General features: G+C 37.4%; 1 protein-coding gene across 1 annotated transcript; it reads left to right on the top strand.

Moving 5' to 3' along the window:
- The first annotated feature begins 18847 nt into the window (after positions 1-18847).
- Positions 18848-19564, top strand: LOC131658588 (uncharacterized). Its single transcript, XM_058927866.1, has one exon. It carries the CDS (start codon positions 18848-18850, stop codon positions 19562-19564), a length of 717 nt encoding a protein of 238 aa, XP_058783849.1.
- The last annotated feature ends 1515 nt before the right edge of the window (positions 19565-21079 follow it).

Raw genomic sequence — 21079 nt, 5'->3', positions numbered from 1 at the left:
AAAAGTGTGTTTAAATATAAGTCGTTTTGTAATTTTAATGTAGAATTTATTTTTCTCTTCCTAAAATGCCCCTAATTTTATTTTTTACAGTTTTCATATTTCAATTAATGTTGTATTCCAATTCACAATGACCTTTTCAATGTGATATTCCAATGCATTAGTCCAAATTCTTACTTGAAAAATTTTCTCTCGTCAAACTCTCCCATTAAAATTGTTAATTTTCCAAAAAGTTTAAGTCTCCATTAAAACTCTAAAAAATTTCTCTCTTAAACTTGAATCTTCTCAGGTTTCATATATTCTGCAACTTTTTATTCATTCTTCCACTCATAAAAAAAAACCTTAAAATTTTTGCAATGGAAAATCCTAAAGATTTAACAATAGAAATAGTAGAAGATTCTTTGGATTCTAATATGGTTATCGATAATGAAGATGATGAAGACCTAATATCTCCAGAAATCGTACAAGATTCCATTGATTTAGAGATAAATGAAGATTCCATGGATGAACAAGATGATGAAGATTCCATGGATGAACAAGATGATGAAGATCCCATTGACTTAAATATCCTTCCGGATAATGGGTTGATAGATTTAAACAAATTTCCATACGAGGAAGATGAAACTTCAGAGGAAGCAAGAGCTAAAAAAAGAATGGAAGAAGTAACGCAAGATTTATCTTTCAAATTTTATTAAAATTAAGAAAAAAAAATATGCCTGTCTCCTGTTATAATTATCTTGAATTTGAAATGATTATTTTGATTTGAAGAGATTTTTCTAGTAAGTTAAAATCTTTACCACAATTGAAAAATCCTTATAATTTTTTTTGTTTAATAACACCCCATTACAAATAGAGCAATTTTACGAAGAATGAAATGGTTAATTATCACCAACAATATCTAAATATCCCATAACATCCCGCATCAATTGGATATCACATTTTAGCAGCGTTGGAAATTGATTTCTATCTTCCAACATTTTTTTTCTTCATATGTGGAATTTGATAGTTGTGGGAACCTCTTGCTTTCATAATTTCAATCATACAAGATTGAAGCGGTTGATTTGATTTGGCAATTTCAAATTTTTGAAACGACTTCTCAACTACACTCACAAGTTCATCTATAGAATTTAGAGACTCTCTGTGTTGTAAGGATTGTATTGAACTGAAAAAACAAGATCTAAAACATTTAAAGTGGGTAACACTTTCTGAAGCAAAAATGTTCCCATGACATCTTTAGTAATTGATGTCATTGCTTTGGTCTTAAGTATACCTGCATCTCTATTTACACTATATCTTCTAGCTGGCTCTTGTATGACAAAAGAAAATACACCGATCAATCTGTTGAATGTTACATTTTGTTGAAAATTAAACCTTGGCCTAGCTATGGCAACTAGAAACATAACTATTGGTATGAAATTTTTACTTTTACAAGTAAGAATTTGATCTTCTTCATATTGTACTAAATAAAAATTTCTTGACATTTCTTTCATATAAAACCATTTTTCGTCAATGTGAACAACGTTATACATTCTGTTACAAATAGGATCATTATTATGTATGCTATCACTATCTAGCATATCAATGCAAAATTCTAATCTAGTTATCTTATTTTCTTATGATAAATAAGGTTTGATAGCATTCGAGTGTCTTCTTATCTCTCTCGACTTTAAATATCTTACCAATGTGCTTGTACTCACTTCTAATGCATGAGAAATAGCCCAAATAGAGGTTCGTTGTTTCAAAGGAATGTCACATACAAGATAAAGGTCTACATGGACTCTTTTGCGCACATAATTTCCTACATTTTTATGAGTCACATCACCATGTAATTGTTATAACATAGTTTGGTTCTAATCATATCTTAGTGTTTTGATGATAACAAATAAATAAAATTTGTATAAGCAAATGTGGTACTCTAATTATATGTTTCTCATTTCAGAAGATACTCTAATACAAGTACGTATCAGAACATGAACAAACACGGAAAAGAAAAGCCGCTGAAGTTCTAATGTTGTAACTTCTGAATGCACCAACCGCTGTAGACAAACTTTATTAGAAGTTATATATTCAAGTCAGAACATAAGTTATGAATAAATGCAAAGTTCTGAATCAAGATAAGATGCCGTTAAAAACATAATGATTAAAAAGACGGATGAAGCACTCAAATGGAACAATTTCCAAGATTGACTGAAAAAGCAACGCACATGCAGCTCGTTGGAGAAACAAAAACAAAAAGCAAACACGCAAGCATTTAATGCACTCTCCAAAGATCAAGATAACAGAAAGATTCTTCAAGTTATAATATATAAAAGAATCCTTGAAAAGAAAAAATTTGAGAAAAAAAACAGAGAAAATCAACGAACAAAAGAAAAGCTCATATACAGAAAGAAAAGAACACTTGCTCACATACAAAAGAAGAACTCTTACGCTGATGAAAAATATCTTTTCTATTCTGAGTTCATATATCTTGTACTAAAATCTTAGTGAAATATCAAAGTTGTGATTAAAGCTTTTTAGAGGCAATTTGAAACACTAATGTTAACTTGTAATCGTTTCTTGAGAGACCAGTTAGGTCAGATTTCTCAAGAGGGCTAGGACTAGTTTAGTCTTAGAGGTTGTTAGTCACAAGCAGTTGGCTTGTGTAAGGTTGTTAGTCACAAGCAGTTGGCTTGTGCAAGGTTGTTAGTCACGACAATTGGTTGTGTATTGTATCATTAGTCACGACAGTTGGTTGTGCATTTGTAATCAGTTTTGATTATAGTGGATTAAGTCCTCGATTGAGAGAGGCGAAATCACCTTGACGGGTGGACTGGAGTAGTTGAGTTATAACGAACCAGGATAAAAATATCGTTTCATTTTCATATTACAAAAAGAAACCACTTATTCAACCCCCCCTTTCTAAGTGTTTTCATACCCTTCAATTGGCATCAGAGCGCTTGGTTCTAGGTGCAAACACTTAACCGTGTCATAAAAAGATCCAAACGGAAAACACTATGGCAAAAGAATTAAAAAACAATGGTGGTACAATACCCCCTGTGTTTGATGGGGAAAATTTTGAATATTGGAAAGATATACTAGAAAGTTTCTTTCTAGGACAAGATCCTGACCTATGGGATGTTATGGTAGATGGCTACAATCATCCTGAAGACGTGGGCAAAAATATAGATAGGAAAAACATGACTAATAAACAAAAGAAAGAGTTCAAAAGTCATCATAAAGCTAGAACTATCTTGCTAAGTGTTATCTCACATGCAGAATACGAGAAAACCAAAAATAGAGATACAACACATGATATGTTTGAGTCACTCAAAATGACTCATGAAGGTAATGCTCAAGTTAAAGAGACAAAAGCTCTGGCCCTCATCCAGAAGTATGAAGCCTTCAGAATGGAAGATGACGAGTCCATAGAAGCCACGTTCTCAAGATTTTAGACTCTGACTGCTGGCTTGAGAGTTCTGAACAAAGGATACACAAAAGCAGATCATGTCAAGAAAATAATTATAAGTCTACCAAGAAGATGGGGACCAATGGTACAGCGTTCAAAGTCGCAAAGAATCTTGATGATGTATCCCTTAAAGAACTCATCAGTGCATTAAGAAGTCATGAGATCGAACTAGATGGAAATGAACCTCAAAAGAAAGGTAAGACTTTCGCTCTTAAATCTATTAGAAAATTTGAAACTAACGCTTTTTAGTCTGAAGAAGAATGCTCGAGTGAATCCGGACCGGAAGAAGAAGATGAGCTATCTCTTCTGTCCAACTCTAGGAGCATAAGCAAAGGAAGTTCAGAAACTTGAAAAGACCAAATTATAAAGGAGAATCGTTTGGATACAAGAAGACTAGCAAAAAAGGCGTTGTATGCTATGAATGTAAAGAACCAGGACACTTCAAGAATGAATGTCCCAAGCTGCAAAGAGAAAGGCCAAAGAAAAGATTTGAAAAGAATAAAAGTCTGATGGCCACGTGGGATGATTCGGAATCTTCTGAAGAAGAATCTAACTCTGAAGATGAACATGCAAAGCTAGCATTCATGGCTACTACAGAAGATGACTCAGGCTCAGATTCAGAAACGGACAAGGTATTTTCTGAACTCACTAGAGATGAGCTTGAAGAAAGCTTGTCAGAACTTCTGGAAAACCATAGTAAATTAAGAATCAAATACAAGAAACTTAAAAAAAATTTTGTAGTTGAAACACAGAAACTTAAAGCAGAGAATTATGATCTTAAACAAAATAATCTGAAACTCATAGAGGAATTGAAAATTCAATAGACTTCTTAGTCAAATATTGCTTCAAGTTCTAAAGATATTCTGGAAGAATATGACTCTGGTTTTCAAAGATTTCTTGCTAAAAGTATAAACAGAAGCAAGATGGCTTCTATGATATATGGTGTAAGTAGAAACTATAGAACAAGAATTGGTTATGAGACTCTTGAGGGAAAAGAACCATATCAACCTAATCGATTGATGAAATGAAAATTACATATAAACCCTTGCACACACAATTTAATTTTGGTCACACTCATGACATAAAATTAAATCCTATCATGATAAATCTTGTGCTAAATTTAAGTTCAAACAAAACTTTAGGCACACAAACACAAAATGACCCAAAAATATATGGGTACCTAAGGAGAAAATGATCTATGTTGCAGATGTCCTTAGTAGTGAAGTTGAAACACCAGTCATGGTACCTGGACTCTGGATGCTCGCGTCACATGACGGGAAGAAAGTCTATTTTCCAAAGCTTGGAACTTAAATCTGGCGGAGACGTTAGATTTGGAGGGAACCAAAAAGGAAAGATTATTGGTTCAGGAACTATCGGTAACGGTAACTCTCCCTCTATAACTAATGTTTTACTAGTAGAAGGATTAGCTCATAACTTGTTATCCATAAGTCAATTAAGTGACAACGCCTATGACATAATCTTTTATCAAAAGTCTTGTAAGGCTATTTGTTAGAAAGATGGATCAATCCTCTTTACGGGTAAGAGAAAGAACATCATTTATAAGATTGATCTTTCTGAGCTTAAATCTCAGAAAGTAACTTGTCTTCTGTCTGTTAACGATGAGCAATGGGTTTGGAACAGAAGATTGGGACATGTTAGCTTGGGGAGATTATCTCAACTTAACAAACTCAATTTGGTTAAAGGACTCCCAAATCTAAAGTTCAATTCAGATGCTCTTCGTGAAGCATGTCAGAAGGGAAAGTTTTAAAAAACCTCTTTTAAACCTAAAATTGTTTTTTCTTCCTCTAGACCTTTAGAACTTCTGCATATTAATTTATTTGGTCCAGTGAAAACTTCATCAATAAGAGGCAAGAAGTACGGATTGGTTATTGTTGATGACTACATGATCGTGACAAAATGGGGTATGTTTGTGATTATGACTGCAAGTGCCCAGTCTATCACGTAGTTTTAAAAGATATCGAACCCACAGGGACTAAGAGTCGTTCTAATGTAGTTAATCGCTACTACGTAAATCTAAGGCTAATATCTGATTGATTATGATCAGACGCGAAAGTAAAATAAATATAATTAAATTAAATAAGCTGGAATATTATCGGTATGTAATGGTCGGACGTCGGGGATCTAGTAAACTATCGACGTGAATCGTAATTTAAAATACTCTTTCTGTAGAAATCATTTGTTTAAAAACCTTCCTTCACACTCTCGTGTTTATTGATTACGATCTCATTATTAAACCTAAGTGAGCGCTCTCGCTATATCAAATAAAGATTAAAATGATTTTTGAAAACCGATGAAGACTAATTAACCTTAAAGCGCTCTCGTTGTATTTAAGGTTAATGTTTAATTCCTACTGTCCAGTTAAAACCTCAAACTCTCATTTTTATTGATCCTAACTTCTATTGTTTTTAACTCTCATTACAAAACAAAACAGTTGAATTAAGCATTAGAAATTAATACCAGATAAATAAATTTCATTAATAAAATACGTCGAAAGTATTACTCGATTCCCTTGGTTATATGAACTTACATACCGAAAATAAATATTTAGCCGGACATTAAATTAATAGACGGAACAGAATAGGCATAGCAGATAAATAACATTCCGGGCATAATTCGCAAGACTTTAATGAATGAACCTGAATTAAATTTGCAAGACTTTAATGAATAATCTTGAAGTATCAATCCTTGAACCCGGAACGAAAATCAATTGCAAAAAATAAACTGAATCTAAAACTAAAAACTAAATTCTGAAGCTTTAAGAAATTGAGATGCAACAGTATTCCGGTGTGGAAAACTATTGCAGGTGGTTCGGAAAGAAAGTAAATTGCAGAAGAAAATAAACGTCACTTAGGGTTCTCCAAGCTCTCCTTGATTCAGGTCTTGTGTTGTATTTATAGAGCAGTACTAGGTTTTGAATTGATATTGAAAAAATGTATCGTCTCAGCATCTTCGTGGAGGAAAAATAGGCGGAGGAAAAATAGCGTTTGAAACAGACTCTTCTTCTGGGCCTGGGTGTGTGACAAATGTCACACACCAATATTCAAGGGGGTGTCGAACGGCAGAGAGGGGGAGGTGCCGACCGGCAGTAGGCTGGTGGTGCCTCTCGTTGTGGGTCTGTTTGCATCTTGGGACTTGTCTTCTTCTTCTTGCGCCCTTTGTTTAATGTTACACCCGTTTTTGGCCTTTTAATCTTCAATTTAACTATTTTTCCATCATTTCTTTTTGCAAACCCTGATTTTATTAAATACCTGAAATAAAATAGAAATACCGGCATAATACAAAATAAAATAATAAAATCGAAATAAAATAGGATAATAATACATGTAAATTAAGCTAAATATACGACACGTTTTCGTGTTATCAAACTCCCCTACACTTGAACTTTGCTTGCCCTCAAGCAAACAATCAAGGAAAAAGGTTTTACACAAGCATGACAATCATCTCGATTCGTACTCGGTCGTGGTGAAACTTTGCTAGAGATACAGAAGCTCAATACAAACACTAAAGACACAGTGGCGACACTAGACAACTCCATCTTAGGCAGACCAATTCAAATCATGCTATTACAGCTCATCTAGACCCTTTCGCTAGATTTTGCTTGTTTTCATTCAAGCGCAATCACATTAAGCCCTTTATCTTCACACGCACATAGTAGAGTAACCAGTTAGTGACACTGATCCTTATTAGCACGGGGCTCTGGCACATTTTTGTGGTACCCACTTCTTTAACCAATTGTAAGCTGTGGGGGATCGAACCGTAATTCGCTCTACCAAGTTCAATACCAGATATATTTGAACCAACTGACAATAGGTTTCTTTATTGCTCGCGAGATATACATCCTTTGGGTTAAATGACCGGGTGAGGGTCACCTAGCTTAGTCAGTGCAATCTTTTAAATTCTTTACTGAAAAATTTCAGGATCATTCACTTATATTCATCGTCTCTCTACGTAGTTTGTGTTTAAGACGGTGCCGACTGTTGAATAAACTACTCAAAGCTTCTTTAAAGCTAGAGGTTAAAGACTTTGAAATAATAAGTACTTAAATTGAATCTTGCATAAATCGGGGTTCTATAGTGTCAAGACTGTAGCGATTTTGTTTAATAGTGCTTCGGTTCTAACGTATCTTTAAATTGTGTATCCTTGTACTTTTCGAGCGTCTCAGGCTATGCATATAAAAGAATTGATGGTTCAAGTTGGCGGAGAATTCGAAAAATGGAAAGATACTCGCATAAATGAACTTAAGGTACATGGATTAAAATGACAGGAAATTAATTTTTTTTAAGGGAATAACTAAAAAATACAGGAAATTAAATACTAGGAATTAAAATCTACTGACAATAGATAGAAAAGCAGCAAGCTTCCTCCCCCACACTTAAACTTTGCGTTGTCCTCAATGCGACTTTGTATGGTTGAAATGGTAAATATTCGCTACTCATTTCCTCTTCCTCGTGCTCGGCCTCGGGCACGTGCTCTACCTCCTCTTCTACCTTCATCGCCGTCTCTAGGCGGAACTATTCCAGCATGATACACATACTCATGTAAGCCTTCAACACGGTATGTCAAACAATGCATTTCCTCTGTGAGGTTCGCAATGATTTGATCATTCCAATACGCATAATCGTGATGATCTCTTTGCATCTGAGGCAGCAGCGTCATCATTTCATTCTGACCCGCCTCAATCCTCTGATGACACTGAGTTTCTTCCTCGTGGTTGCCTATTATCTCTCTATACACGTCATCTAGTGTGACTGGTTGATTTCTTCTTTGAGGTTTGTGAATACAAGATTACACTCAAAGATGTTTTTGATTTATGGCAAACTCAAATAAGAATTCAAACAACAAGGCGGAAGCAGAAAACTCAAAGAAAAGCAAGCATTGATCACTCATGATAGTACAGGTTGATCTATTATACTTTAGGTCGACTCAACACAAGCAGATCAAGAAGAATGCAGAAAACCAGCAGTTAGGTCGACCTACTGTCAACCCAGGTCGACCTAAAATGGAGAAAAATCCACATACTTCTGCTAGGTCGACTCACACATCATCTAGGTCGACCTAAATTGATGAAATTTACATACCAGTCTGCTAGGTCGACCTACACAACGACTAGGTCGACCTAATCTGAGAAAATATCCCCAGAATGCATTTGAAGAGGATTCTGGTCGACCTACTCCTTAAACAGGTCGACCTAACTGGGAGCAAAATTCTGCAAGCTCTGCTAGGTCGACCTAAGCACTACAAGAGATCGACCTAACTGATCAAGAATGCCAAAAATTCTGTTTCTCTCATCTCCAACTGTTAAGCTATCATATATATTGTCAAAGGTTCAATTATTCAAGACAACACCAACGACTGAAAGATACACAAACGCTTCTCATCTTCGTTCTTCATCATCTCCAACACAATTACACATAATCATTCTTGCGTTGCGGGTTAGTGATGAGTTCGATAATGTCCATGGAACGGAATTGAAGATTCCTAGTGGGTGAAGGTTTGTGGGGTTTGTTGGTGAATAAAATCTGCGGGTTTTGTCCTCCACGACGGGTGGTTCTTGGGGGTTTTTATCAAGAGGCGTTCATTGAGGATTCGGCTGAGTGTAAAGATTGAGGAACGGGGAGTTCAAGGAATCAAGACACTGCAGAAGGGAATCAAAGTGAAGCTCTTGGATAACCTTGATCTTGCTCAAGATTAAGGGGGAAGAAGATTCAAAGGATCGACATAATTGGTTTATCGTTTATCGCTTTGTTATCTTCTTTGTATATACTACTTTCAACATTAATGAAAGATTACCCAATTTCAATTTAGAATTGGGGGCAGACGTAGTCGTAGCGAGGATGATCGACGAACTGCCTAAACAAATATCGTGTTCTTGTCGCTTTTACTTTTTCATTTACATTCTGTTCATATTTGGTTATAATAGCAAATTGATCAACAATTCGAGTGTTAAGATTGTGAATTAAGAACTTACATAAACATCACAATCCACCACACATTGAATTACCTTCAATTTGATCATTATCACCAAGTGTTTGTATATTTGTTTCTATCACTCTTACTGCATTGCAAACATTGTCCATCATACAAAAAGTTAATCTGATTTTCAATAAGAGCAACGCTTTGATTCTGCAACATATACTCTTATCATTTACCTCAAGTCTTTGACTGGTTTTTAAACACATATATAATCGTTTCGATAGTGGTTCGGAATAGACTCGAGTCGATTCAGAATCACTTCCGCTGAAAAGTCGTTTAAATCCGTAAAACTGTGAACGATCTATTCACCCCCCCTCTAGATCCTAAGGCCAGCGTCTAACAAGTGGCATCAAGAGCTCTGGTTTATTCCGTGCTACGTGAAACACTTATTGGAAAGATGGCTTCCGGACCTAAAGGGGCTCACAATAGAGCTCCAGTTTTCAACGGTGAAAACTATGGCTATTGGAAGGATTGTATGTGTGTCCACATCAATGAAATTGATAGGAACATCTGGACAGCTATTGTCAATGGTCCCTTTCAGATCACCATGACAAATGCAGCTGGTGCAGTTGTTCCAAAACCAGAAAATACTTGGGATGCTGAAGACGAAAAGAGATATGCATACGATTGGAAAGCGAGAAACATTCTAATCTCAGCTCTAGGAGTTGATGAATACTATCGCGTTTCCCATTGTAGATCCGCTAAAGCTATGTGGGACACATTGCAAGTTTCCCACGAGGGAACGGATGATGTCAAACTAGCTAGGATCAATACGTTAACTCAAGAGTTCGAACTCTTCCACATGGAAGATGGTGAATCCATCGAAAACATGCAGAAGAGATTCGTTCATCTGAAAAATCGGTTAAATTCTCTTGATAGACCTGTTTCCAATGCAGTTGCTACTAACAAAATCTTAAGATGTTTGAACAGGGAATGGCAACCTAAAGTTACAGCAATAAAGGAAGCAGATGATCTAAACACTTTAGACATCACAACTCTATTTGGTAAACTAGAGGAACATGAACAACACCTTAAATGCCTTGACATGCATGAGAAAAGGACAAAGAAAGAAAAGAACATGGAGAAAGAGGTAGAGAAGAAGTCAATAGCTCTAAAAGCTTCGAGCTCCAAGACCTCAAAACGAGAGCCAAAGGATAGTGACACAAGTGATGACGAAGACTCCGATGATGAGGAAATGGGACTGTTTGTGCGAAGATACAACAAATATCTAAAGAAAAATGGAGCAAAACATTCTGACAAAGGCTTGATCAACTATAGAAAGAAATCAAACATGTTCAAACAAGATGACGACAACAAGGGAAAAATCAAAGGTCTTTGCTTCAATTGTGGGAAAGCCGGTCACTACAAATCGGATTGTCCATACCTTAAGAAAGAAAAGGAGAAGAACCAAAGCAAAGGTCATAACAAATCTAAAAGAGCCTACATAGCATGGGAAAGTGATTCATCTAGTGAAAGCTCATCAAGCGATGAAGAAGAATCAGCAAACCTATGTTTCATGGCTCATCAAAACAAGAAAAAGAAAGCTGAAAAGTGTCTTGACATTGCCGAAAGGTTGTGGTTCCTTGATAGCGGATGTTCAAGACACATGACTGGAGACCTATCTCTTTTCGTTGAGTTTCAAGCAAAGAAAAAGGGGTATGTCACCTATGGAGATAACAATCGGGGAGCCATACTTGGTAAAGGAAGTGTAGGTCCATCCACTGAAGACATTGTCAAGGATAAGGATGATGAGAATGAAAGTATTGTAAAGAAAGATGCTGAGAGAGAGAAAGATGAGTCTCACAATGAAAATGAAAAAGAAAGCATCTCAAACAATGAAGAACTTCCCAAGGCCTGGACAAATGTGAAAGACCATCCAATTGACAATATAATAGGAGACATCTCAAGGGGCGTTACAACACGCTCAAAGATAAGTAAATTCTGTCATCATTTTGCTTTTGTTTCACAAGTTGAGCCGAAAAACGCTAAGGATGCATTACTTGATGAGCATTGGCTAATGGCCATGCAAGAAGAATTAAACCAATTTAAACGGAATGATGTTTGGGACTTAGTCCCTCATCCGGGAGATCATCAAGTAATAGGCACTAGATGGGTTTTTCGTAACAAACTTGATGAAAGCGGCGTTATTACTAGAAACAAAGCTAGATTAGTTGCCCAAGGTTATAATCAAGAGGAAGGTATTGATTATGAAGAGACATACGCTCCTGTAGCACGTCTCAAAGCTATTCGTCTCTTACTTGCTTATGCTTGTTCTAAAGACTTCAAACTATTCCAAATGGATGTTAAAAGTGCCTTTCTAAATGGCTATATAAATGAAGAAGTCTATGTTGCTCAGCCACCCGGCTTTGAGAATTACATGTATCCAACTCATGTCTATAAGCTGAAACGTGCTCTATACGGTCTTAAACAAGCCCTTCGGGCTTGGTACGAACGTTTGAGCAAATTTCTCCTTAGTCAAGGGTACTCTAGGGGTAAAGTTGACACTACTCTCTTTATTAAAAGAAAAGATAAAGATATTCTCTTAGTCCAAATTTATGTAGATGACATTATATTTGGGTCGACTAATGCAAAACTTGTCAAAGATTTTTCTAAGCTTATGCAGAGTGAATTTGAGATGAGTCTCATGGGTGAGCTAAATTTCTTCCTTGGCCTACAAATCAAGCAACTCAGTCATGGAACGTTTGTGAATCAAACTAAATACTGTACGGAGCTGCTCAAAAGATTTGGAATGAGTGAAGCAAAAGAAATTGACACACCTATGGCAACAAATACTAATCTAGACAAAGATGAGAAAGGTAAAGAGGTTGACGTGAAATTATACCGAGGTATGATAGGTTCACTATTGTATCTTACTGCCTCAAGACCAGACATCATGTTTAGTGTGTGTATGTGTGCAAGATATCAATCTTGTCCAAAAGAATCTCACTTGAAAGCTGTCAAAAGAATTCTGCGATACTTACGTGGAACTACTACATATGGCCTATGGTATCCAAAGGGAAATGAGTGTCATTTGGTAGGATTCTCTGATTCAGATTTTGCTGGCTGCAAATCCGATAGAAAAAGCACCAGTGGAACGTGTCATCTATTCTCAAATTCATTGATAAGTTGGCATAGCAAGAAACAAGTATCGGTTGCATTATCTACTGCTGAGGCAGAATATGTAGCTGCTGGAAGCTGCTGTGCACAAATATTATGGCTCAAGCAACAACTTCTTGACTTTGGTATTAAGCTTGATCGCATACCTATCATGTGCGATAACACAAGTGCCATAAACTTGAGTAAAAATCCTGTCTTACACTCACGTACCAAGCATATTGAAATAAGACATCACTTTCTACGAGATCATGTAGAGAAAGGAGACGTTACATTTGAACATGTAGAAAGCAAGAAGCAACTAGCTGACATCTTCACCAAACCTCTAGCAACGGAGCAATACTTCAACATTCGTAGGGAATTAGGGATACTCGATATCTCTAATTTGGGCTAATTACGTTTGTTCTCTCTTAATATTATTCCTTTACTTTATATATATATATATATGTTCTCTCTTGCTAACATTTTTCTTAGCATAAAGGTAGTTCATCATCTAGCCAGGCGTCATTCCACATTGATTAAAGGCTGCCATTAAAGTTGAGAAGGCGGTAACGTTATTGTTGTTCACTTCCAAAAATATTATTGATACTATAATATGCTATCAATTAACATGCTTATAGTGACTTCATACATATATCGCTCTTGCTCATTTGACTCTCATGCTATAACTGGCTACCTTTCTATGAATGATAGCATTTTATCTATGTTTCTCTCGTTACTCTTCTATTTTCGTTGTATCTCTTTTTGATGTTGACAAAGGGGGAGATAGATGCTGAGTGTACGGGGGAGCTGTGTTGAGAGATTGCCTTGTTGAGAGATAGATGCTGGATGTACGGGGGAGCTTTGTTGAGTCTTTATCACTTACCACCAAAGCTTCGACTAATAATTTGCCATCATCAAAAAGGGGGAGCATGTGAATACAAGATTACACTCAAAGATGTTTTTGATTTATGGCAAACTCAAATAAGCATTCAAACAACAAGGCGGAAGCAGAAAACTCAAAGAAAAGCAAGCATTGATCACTCATGATAGTACAGGTTGATCTATTATACTTTAGGTCGACTCAACACAAGCAGATCAAGAAGAATGCAGAAAACCAGCAGTTAGGTCGACCTACTGTCAACCCAGGTCGACCTAAAATGGAGAAAAATCCACATACTTCTGCTAGGTCGACTCACACATCATCTAGGTCGACCTAAATTGATGAAATTTACATACCAGTCTGCTAGGTCGACCTACACAACGACTAGGTCGACCTAATCTGAGAAAATATCCCCAGAATGCATTTGAAGAGGATTCTGGTCGACCTACTCCTTAAACAGGTCGACCTAACTGGGAGCAAAAATCTGCAAGCTCTGCTAGGTCGACCTAAGCACTACAAGAGGTCGACCTAACTGATCAAGAATGCCAAAAATTCTGTTTCTCTCATCTCCAACTGTTAAGCTATCATATATATTGTCAAAGGTTCAATTATTCAAGACAACACCAACGACTGAAAGATACACAAACGCTTCTCATCTTCGTTCTTCATCATCTCCAACACAATTACACATAATCATTCTTGCGTTGCGGGTTAGTGATGAGTTCGATAACGTCCATGGAACGGAATTGAAGATTCCTAATGGGTGAAGGTTTGTGGGGTTTGTTGGTGAATAAAATCTGCGGGTTTTGTCCTCCACGACGGGTGGTTCTTGGGGGTTTTTATCAAGAGGCGTTCATTGAGGATTCGGCTGAGTGTAACGATTGAGGAACGGGGAGTTCAAGGAATCAAGACACTGCAGAAGGGAATCAAAGTGAAGCTCTTGGATAACCTTGATCTTGCTCAAGATTAAGGGGGAAGAAGATTCAAAGGATCGACATAATTGGTTTATCGTTTATCGCTTTGTTATCTTCTTTGTATATACTACTTTCAACATTAATGAAAGATTACCCAATTTCAATTTGGAATTGGGGGCAGACGTAGTCGTAGCGAGGACGATCGACGAACTGCCTAAACAAATATCGTGTTCTTGTCGCTTTTACTTTTTCATTTACATTCTGTTCATATTTGGTTATAATAGCAAATTGATCAACAATTCGAGTGTTAAGATTGTGAATTAAGAACTTACATAAACATCACAATCCACCACACATTGAATTACCTTCAATTTGATCATTATCACCAAATGTTTGTATATTTGTTTCTATCACTCTTACTGCATTGCAAACATTGTCCATCATACAAAAAGTTAATCTGATTTTCAATAAGAGCAACGCTTTGATTCTGCAACATATACTCTTATCATTTACCTCAAGTCTTTGACTGGTTTTTAAACACATATATAATCGTTTCGATAGTGGTTCGGAATAGACGCGAGTCGATTCAGAATCACTTCCGCTGAAAAGTCGTTTAAATCCGTAAAACTGTGAACGATCTATTCACCCCCCCCCCCTCTAGATCCTAAGGCCAGCGTCTAACAAGGTTGATGTCCAGACGATCCAGCAACATTTTCAGGATGGGGTTGGTGGTTTTCATCAAGCTGGGGCTCTTCTTGATTCATCTCCTGTTCAATCTCATATGCATTATCTGCATTATTCAGATCATTTGGTATGTTCTCACTAGGAGCAGGCACGTCGAGGTCATATACCCAGTTGTTTTGGCGGTCTATCTTGGTGATCTCGCTGTTTGGAAATATAACACTGCGAACTTCCTTGTTTCGTACCATGAGGTTGAATCTTTCGTCTGGTCTTGGTTTGATAAGGCGACCAGCTCTGCAGTTGTTGATATCCATAAATATGGGTGGTAGAGAAGGTAGATTTTCAAGCCTATCATTCATGTCGAGCGCTCGAGCTATACAAGTGACAAGCCATCCTACACAGAATGGTGTGCTTCCTTCTCTTGATACGAGAGCTTGAATGTGAGACATAAGGAAAGTGCTGGCATTGATCCGATGATTGGAAAAAGCACAATAAAAGAAGTATAACTCCTTACCATTGACTTTGTTGCTGTTAGTTCTTCCGAAAATAGTATTTGCTAAAATGCGGTGGAAGTAACGCATGGCCGGATTATGAATTTGCAAAGACAAGCGCATGTCGGGAGCGACATTTTCGTTACCGGACATTCGTTGCCAAATATCATTTGAGGGTCTCTGCCAGTCAAGCTCGAGCGGAATTCTATAGTTGACTCCCTCAACATTTGTGAACTGAAAAATAGCACTTATGCTTTCTTGATTCATGGTGTACTCACGGTTGAATAGTCGGAAGGTAGCGGTTTCGATAAGATTGTGAGAAGCGTTGGTGGGAGTGTTGTAAATAAACAAACTTAGAAACTCCAAGGCTCGTATGTGGGGAAGTCTAGTGTGCTTACAAATGATAAACCCGTTTTATTGAGCAATATTCGCACAACGTTTTTGAACAGCCCCATACTTTGCAAGCTTTCGATATGGGCGAATCTTGATGCCACCACCCCTCTCTGAGAGAAACTTCGGTATCGGTTGCATTGAATTTCTCCCGCTTCTCCGTTCCGGAAAATGACACCAAGAAACTCGGCTTCGTTTTGGTTGTTGAGGTTGGCCATAACAATTTCTCTGCAGAGAGAATGAAAAAGAAATTTTTGCAGAGGAAACAAAACGAATGGTTATGGTTTTGTTGCAGTGAAGTATATATAGGAGAGTGAATGAATGAGTAGTCAAAAGAAATTGAATGGGATGGTTGAAAGAAATAAATGGTAAGGTTGAAGGAAGATGAAGAGCAAATTGAAACTGGTGGAAGTTTGAAAAATAGGACAGACTGGAATTAATGAAAACGCAAACGCGTTCTGCATTTAAATGCAAAGTGACGAACGACATCCCTCTAGGCCTGCTGACCGACACAAGGCCCACTCTGCCGAACGGCAGAGGCAATTGCATGCTTCAGGCATGCGTGAAGGCAGACTGTATAGGTTGCATGGTCTGTTGTGCTTGCATGCTTGCAGAGATTCCAATTTGACCAAAAGGTGCATGTGATTCTATTGGACCAACATTAATTGGTAAAAATATCTTTGACTAGTAGTCAAAGTATATAATTGGGTGCACATAATAGTATCAGTAGCATATTATAACTCTATCCTATACCAGTTGAATTTTAAAACAGTGCGGCAATATAGGTAACAGACAGAAAATGTATGTTGTGCTTAACAGATAAAGCTAATAGCAGTGCAATTTATTTCTAATAAAGCAATCCTTAGCAGATATTTATTAGAAACACTAATTTCTAACAATGCACACACACAATATAAATTTGGCAGAGGGAACATATAACAGAGAAATAAAAACCAGGATAAAGGAAAAAATTCTGCTTTTAATTAAAACCAAAAAGAACGTTCAAAATATAATTTGTCTACAAATAAAAATACTGACTAGCTAAAAATAGAAAGACTGAAAAATAAACTACTAAATTCGGGAAATCCTAACTAAATATTTCCTTCCCCCACACTTAAACTAGACGATGTCCTCATAGTCAAAATATAAGGGTTAGAAATCTAAACTAAATATCTTCCATTAGCCACTTTTTGGAGCTGGGACGGACTGAAAATGCTAATATAAACTATCGAGTTTTGCCGTGACCAAATCCATAAATCCGTGGAAATCACCTCGGAGTCTCCCTAAATCGGTACGAAGTACAACAACATCGTTCCGAAGGGTCTCAATAGCAGCAGCATGGTCAACCATAGGCACATCCTCATCAGGTGTAGTATCAATGTCATGGTAGCCAGTCGGTGTCATCGGATCACTTTCTTCCTCCTCGAGATCATTTTCACCTTGTCCTTCCAAGTCATATATCCAATTTTCTTTCTTGTGAACACTTGTGAACCTAATGCAAGGTAAGGCAAAATGATGAACCGACTCATAGTTCACAAGAAGCTGATAAGGTGGAGAATCATAGTTGCTAATCAGGCTCTTGTTGAAACAAAACTCCATGTCCATGGATTTGAATCCTCCTTAAGGAATCAATCTAGCAAGCGGGCCTCTCAAGGATAAGGCACGGGCGATCTTAGTGACAAGACCACCTACAAGGATAGGACCAATGGTATCTTGGGCCAGAGTGGCCATCCTAGAAAGCATAAATGATACTCCCATAACTGGTCTGGCTTGGAAAACACACATCATAATGCCTAGCTCATCCTTAGTCACCGAGGTATCACACAAAGGTTTTCCTAAAAGAGTGAAAGCTAGTATCTTGTGAAAATACCTAATGGCGGGGTTGTGGATTTCTGAAGAGATTCGTAGATCATTCTGGTTTCTACCTGATATGGTACTCCAAAAGTAGTCAACTATGTTATCAGGGAAGTACTCATCATCAACTTCCATTAAGGCATCCATGCCTTTAGGAAATCCTAGTAACTCGGCCAGCTGGCGGGTGGTGAAGCGGTAGGTGAATCCAAACAATCTGAATGAAACTCTTCCTCTGTTGAATCCTAATCCAAGTCTAGGCTCATATCGGAGGGAACTCAGAAATTCTAAAGTCAGGTTGCGGAAAGTGGGTGTACGGGTGGTAAGGAGATCCTCCCATCCAATCTGATGAAGCATACAATGCCTTTATTTCCTGCCAATTTTCCTTACATGCCTTTATTTTCTGTCATGCTTTAAATCCTGTGCACAACCTCTTCTTTACAATTTGTCTTTTACGCATCAAATACAAGTCAAACTAAGATAGGAAAGGAATATGGCACAATAGAGTCCTGGATTTACTAGTTGATCATGCAAAGTAACCTTTAAAAATAAACTAGCGGTTTTTTTTACCAAAATTCAGGGTAAACAAATTGGCACGCCCAATGGGACCCTTGGTGCTGATATTCATTCTTACTAAATCATTATTTTGATCGTTACTCTGGGGTGATAAAACAATGTTACGATTATGAATGAGATTAATAAGTGATAGACAATTGAATGAAATGTCTAATAATAATACAAATGCTTCTGACCCCTTAGAAATAATGTGGATATTGTCCTAACTAGTACACTTCCACAGAATTCAACGGTTATGTCTTCGGTCGGGACATCAACTGTCTCTAGTTCGATGGCATCCATTGCTTCGTCATCAGTAAATCCACCACGGTCGCCTATGAATCTAGCAAGACCGCTATTCCCAGGAGGAACCATTCCTCCGCCTGGTTTTCCCCCTTATGGTATGCCCACATCGATGATGGTAGGTTTAATAACTAACCCGTCGACTTATACTGATAATATGATGGTTACTAGTACCTCTTTAAATCCTTGCAATCGACCGACAGGGATAAGGTACTTTCCATAGGCATCACCTTCGTTGAACACAACATCTATGTTGTCTATTAGGCAACAGATAGACAAAATCAATCACGACATGATGAATGCTCTAACACAACAAATTGAGACTATTTTTACTCCCATGATAAATAATACTAATCAAATTCATGAGATGTTGGCTGGTCAAATGGATAGAATAGCAGATTTCTTTGGTACCCCACCAGTTCCACCTAGACCCACTCCACAGGCGTCAAATATAAGGCTGGTAGAAACACCGGGAAATGGGGCTAGGCCAGAAAACCAGCGACAAGTCCCAGATCGGGACGAAGAGGAGCGTATCGACCAGAACATTCTAAGAATGGTGCAGCATCACCAAAATGTAGACCAAGTTCTTAGAAACGTCCAGCAGAACCCATTAATTGGCCATGATAATATCTCAAATGTAGTAGAGCAAATCTTAGTTCAAAATGGTCTCAACATAGGACTCCTTAGGCCTAATTTCCTGTCCCCAATATCGGAATATGTTAGGAAAACTAAGTTACCTAGAGGTTGGAAAGTCCTAAATTTCACTAAATTCGCTGGCAAGACCGGTGAATCGACAATTGAGCATGTGGCTAGATTTCAAAGTAAAGCGGGGGATTTATCCAATAACGAAAACTTAAAAAGTGAAATATTTCCCAAGTTCTTTAACAAAGAATGCTTTTACTTGGTTTACCACCTTGCCTCCACAATCCCTGCATTCCTGGATCCAATTGGAAAGACTATTCCATGAACAGTTTTATATGGGTCAGTCGAAGATTAGCCTTAAGGAATTGACAGGGGTAAGGCGAAAGGTTGCTGAGTCTATAGACGATTACCTAAATCGTTCAGGTTATTAAAATCTAAATGCTTTACATAAGTCCTTGAACATGAATTAGTCGAGATGGCTACTAGGGGTTTAGATTATTCCATTAGGAAGAAACTAGATACCCATTGAAAATTCTAGTAACACACGCTCGACGTCTTACTGAATGTTATGACATCCACGATTACACAACACAGATAATTATAACAGAACATTATAAAAACAATAAAGGACACACAGAATTGTTTACCCAGTTCGGTTTAAACAACCTACTCTGAGGGCTACCAAGCCAGGGAGGGAATCCAATATAAGTAGAATTAATTTGGAGTTAAACTCCCCCATTTACAACTCCTCACTTAAAACCTACCCAATGCAATTCCAACATATTCCTAGACCTGAGTATCTCCGCTCACTCCCCCTCAATCACAGCAGTGATTACACGAAAACATAAACAATTACAGAGAGAAGACACTCTTCAAAAACACACCTTGATCTGCTTAAAAGCTTCAATCAAGAGACACACACTTGTGCTTAAAAGCTTAGAGTGACAATAAACACACACAACCTATTCCAAAGCAATCATCAAGGATAATTGCTTGGATCACAAGAGATAACTACAGAGCTACGGTTCTTCACAATACACAAAATCTTCTGTCTCCGTTCCAAATTAGGATTGCAGTCTTTTTATATGCAGCTTTTGGGCCTTAGGCTTCTTTTAGAAACAAATTAGGGTTAACTAAGTTAACCTAATTTACACGCCATCTAGTTGTTTACAAAACATGTTGTCAGCAAGATCTTCTGGACAAAATGTTCAGCACACAATAAAAGGTTTCCTAAACTAATAATTGAGAGAAATCAGGAAACACATTTAATAAACAATAACAGCTCCTGCTTTCACACACGGATGGCATGACATCGGTCCTAACATTCACTACAGAACCTGTATTAGCTTCACACATATGCAGCTTGCATAACACAATATTAACCAGGTATGTTTTACCACAAATGCAGCCAATCATGACAACACCTTTAATCTCCCCCTCTGGCAAATTTTTGGCTAAAACAACCTGTCACACCATATCAGAGCAATACTTGTAGCGGACACAAAGTAACCAAAACACAATCAAGACAAGCTAATACAATACAAATAGCATACATGACCAGTATGCACACAATGCTCAATCAAATCAGACAACATCCACAAGAGCAGCACAAGCACAAACAGATCAACACAAAAATAAGCATATTAAAATTGTTGATCACACACAACCACCATTCTTGTTGTTCTGGGGTGACACATTACTGCTTCTCCCCCTGTTTGGCCACAAAAGTTGCCAAAGCCACAAAACGTCTTCTCCCCCTGTATTTTTTTTTGTTGTTGTTGTAAACTCTATGGTTCCTCAAGGACACAGAGTCCTAACTTGCTTCGCAAGTTTTCAAACT

This window comes from Vicia villosa, linkage group LG3, assembly GCF_029867415.1.
Source record: "Vicia villosa cultivar HV-30 ecotype Madison, WI linkage group LG3, Vvil1.0, whole genome shotgun sequence".
Taxonomy (NCBI): domain Eukaryota; kingdom Viridiplantae; phylum Streptophyta; class Magnoliopsida; order Fabales; family Fabaceae; genus Vicia; species Vicia villosa.
The sequence above is the reverse complement of the archived record's forward strand: the minus strand, read 5'-3'. Positions and strand labels throughout refer to the sequence as shown.

What these genes read in the sequence shown, in the direction of transcription:
- LOC131658588 (XM_058927866.1), top strand. Translation starts at nt 18,848, where the DNA reads ATGTTGTCTATTAGGCAACAGATAGACAAAATCAATCACGACATGATG.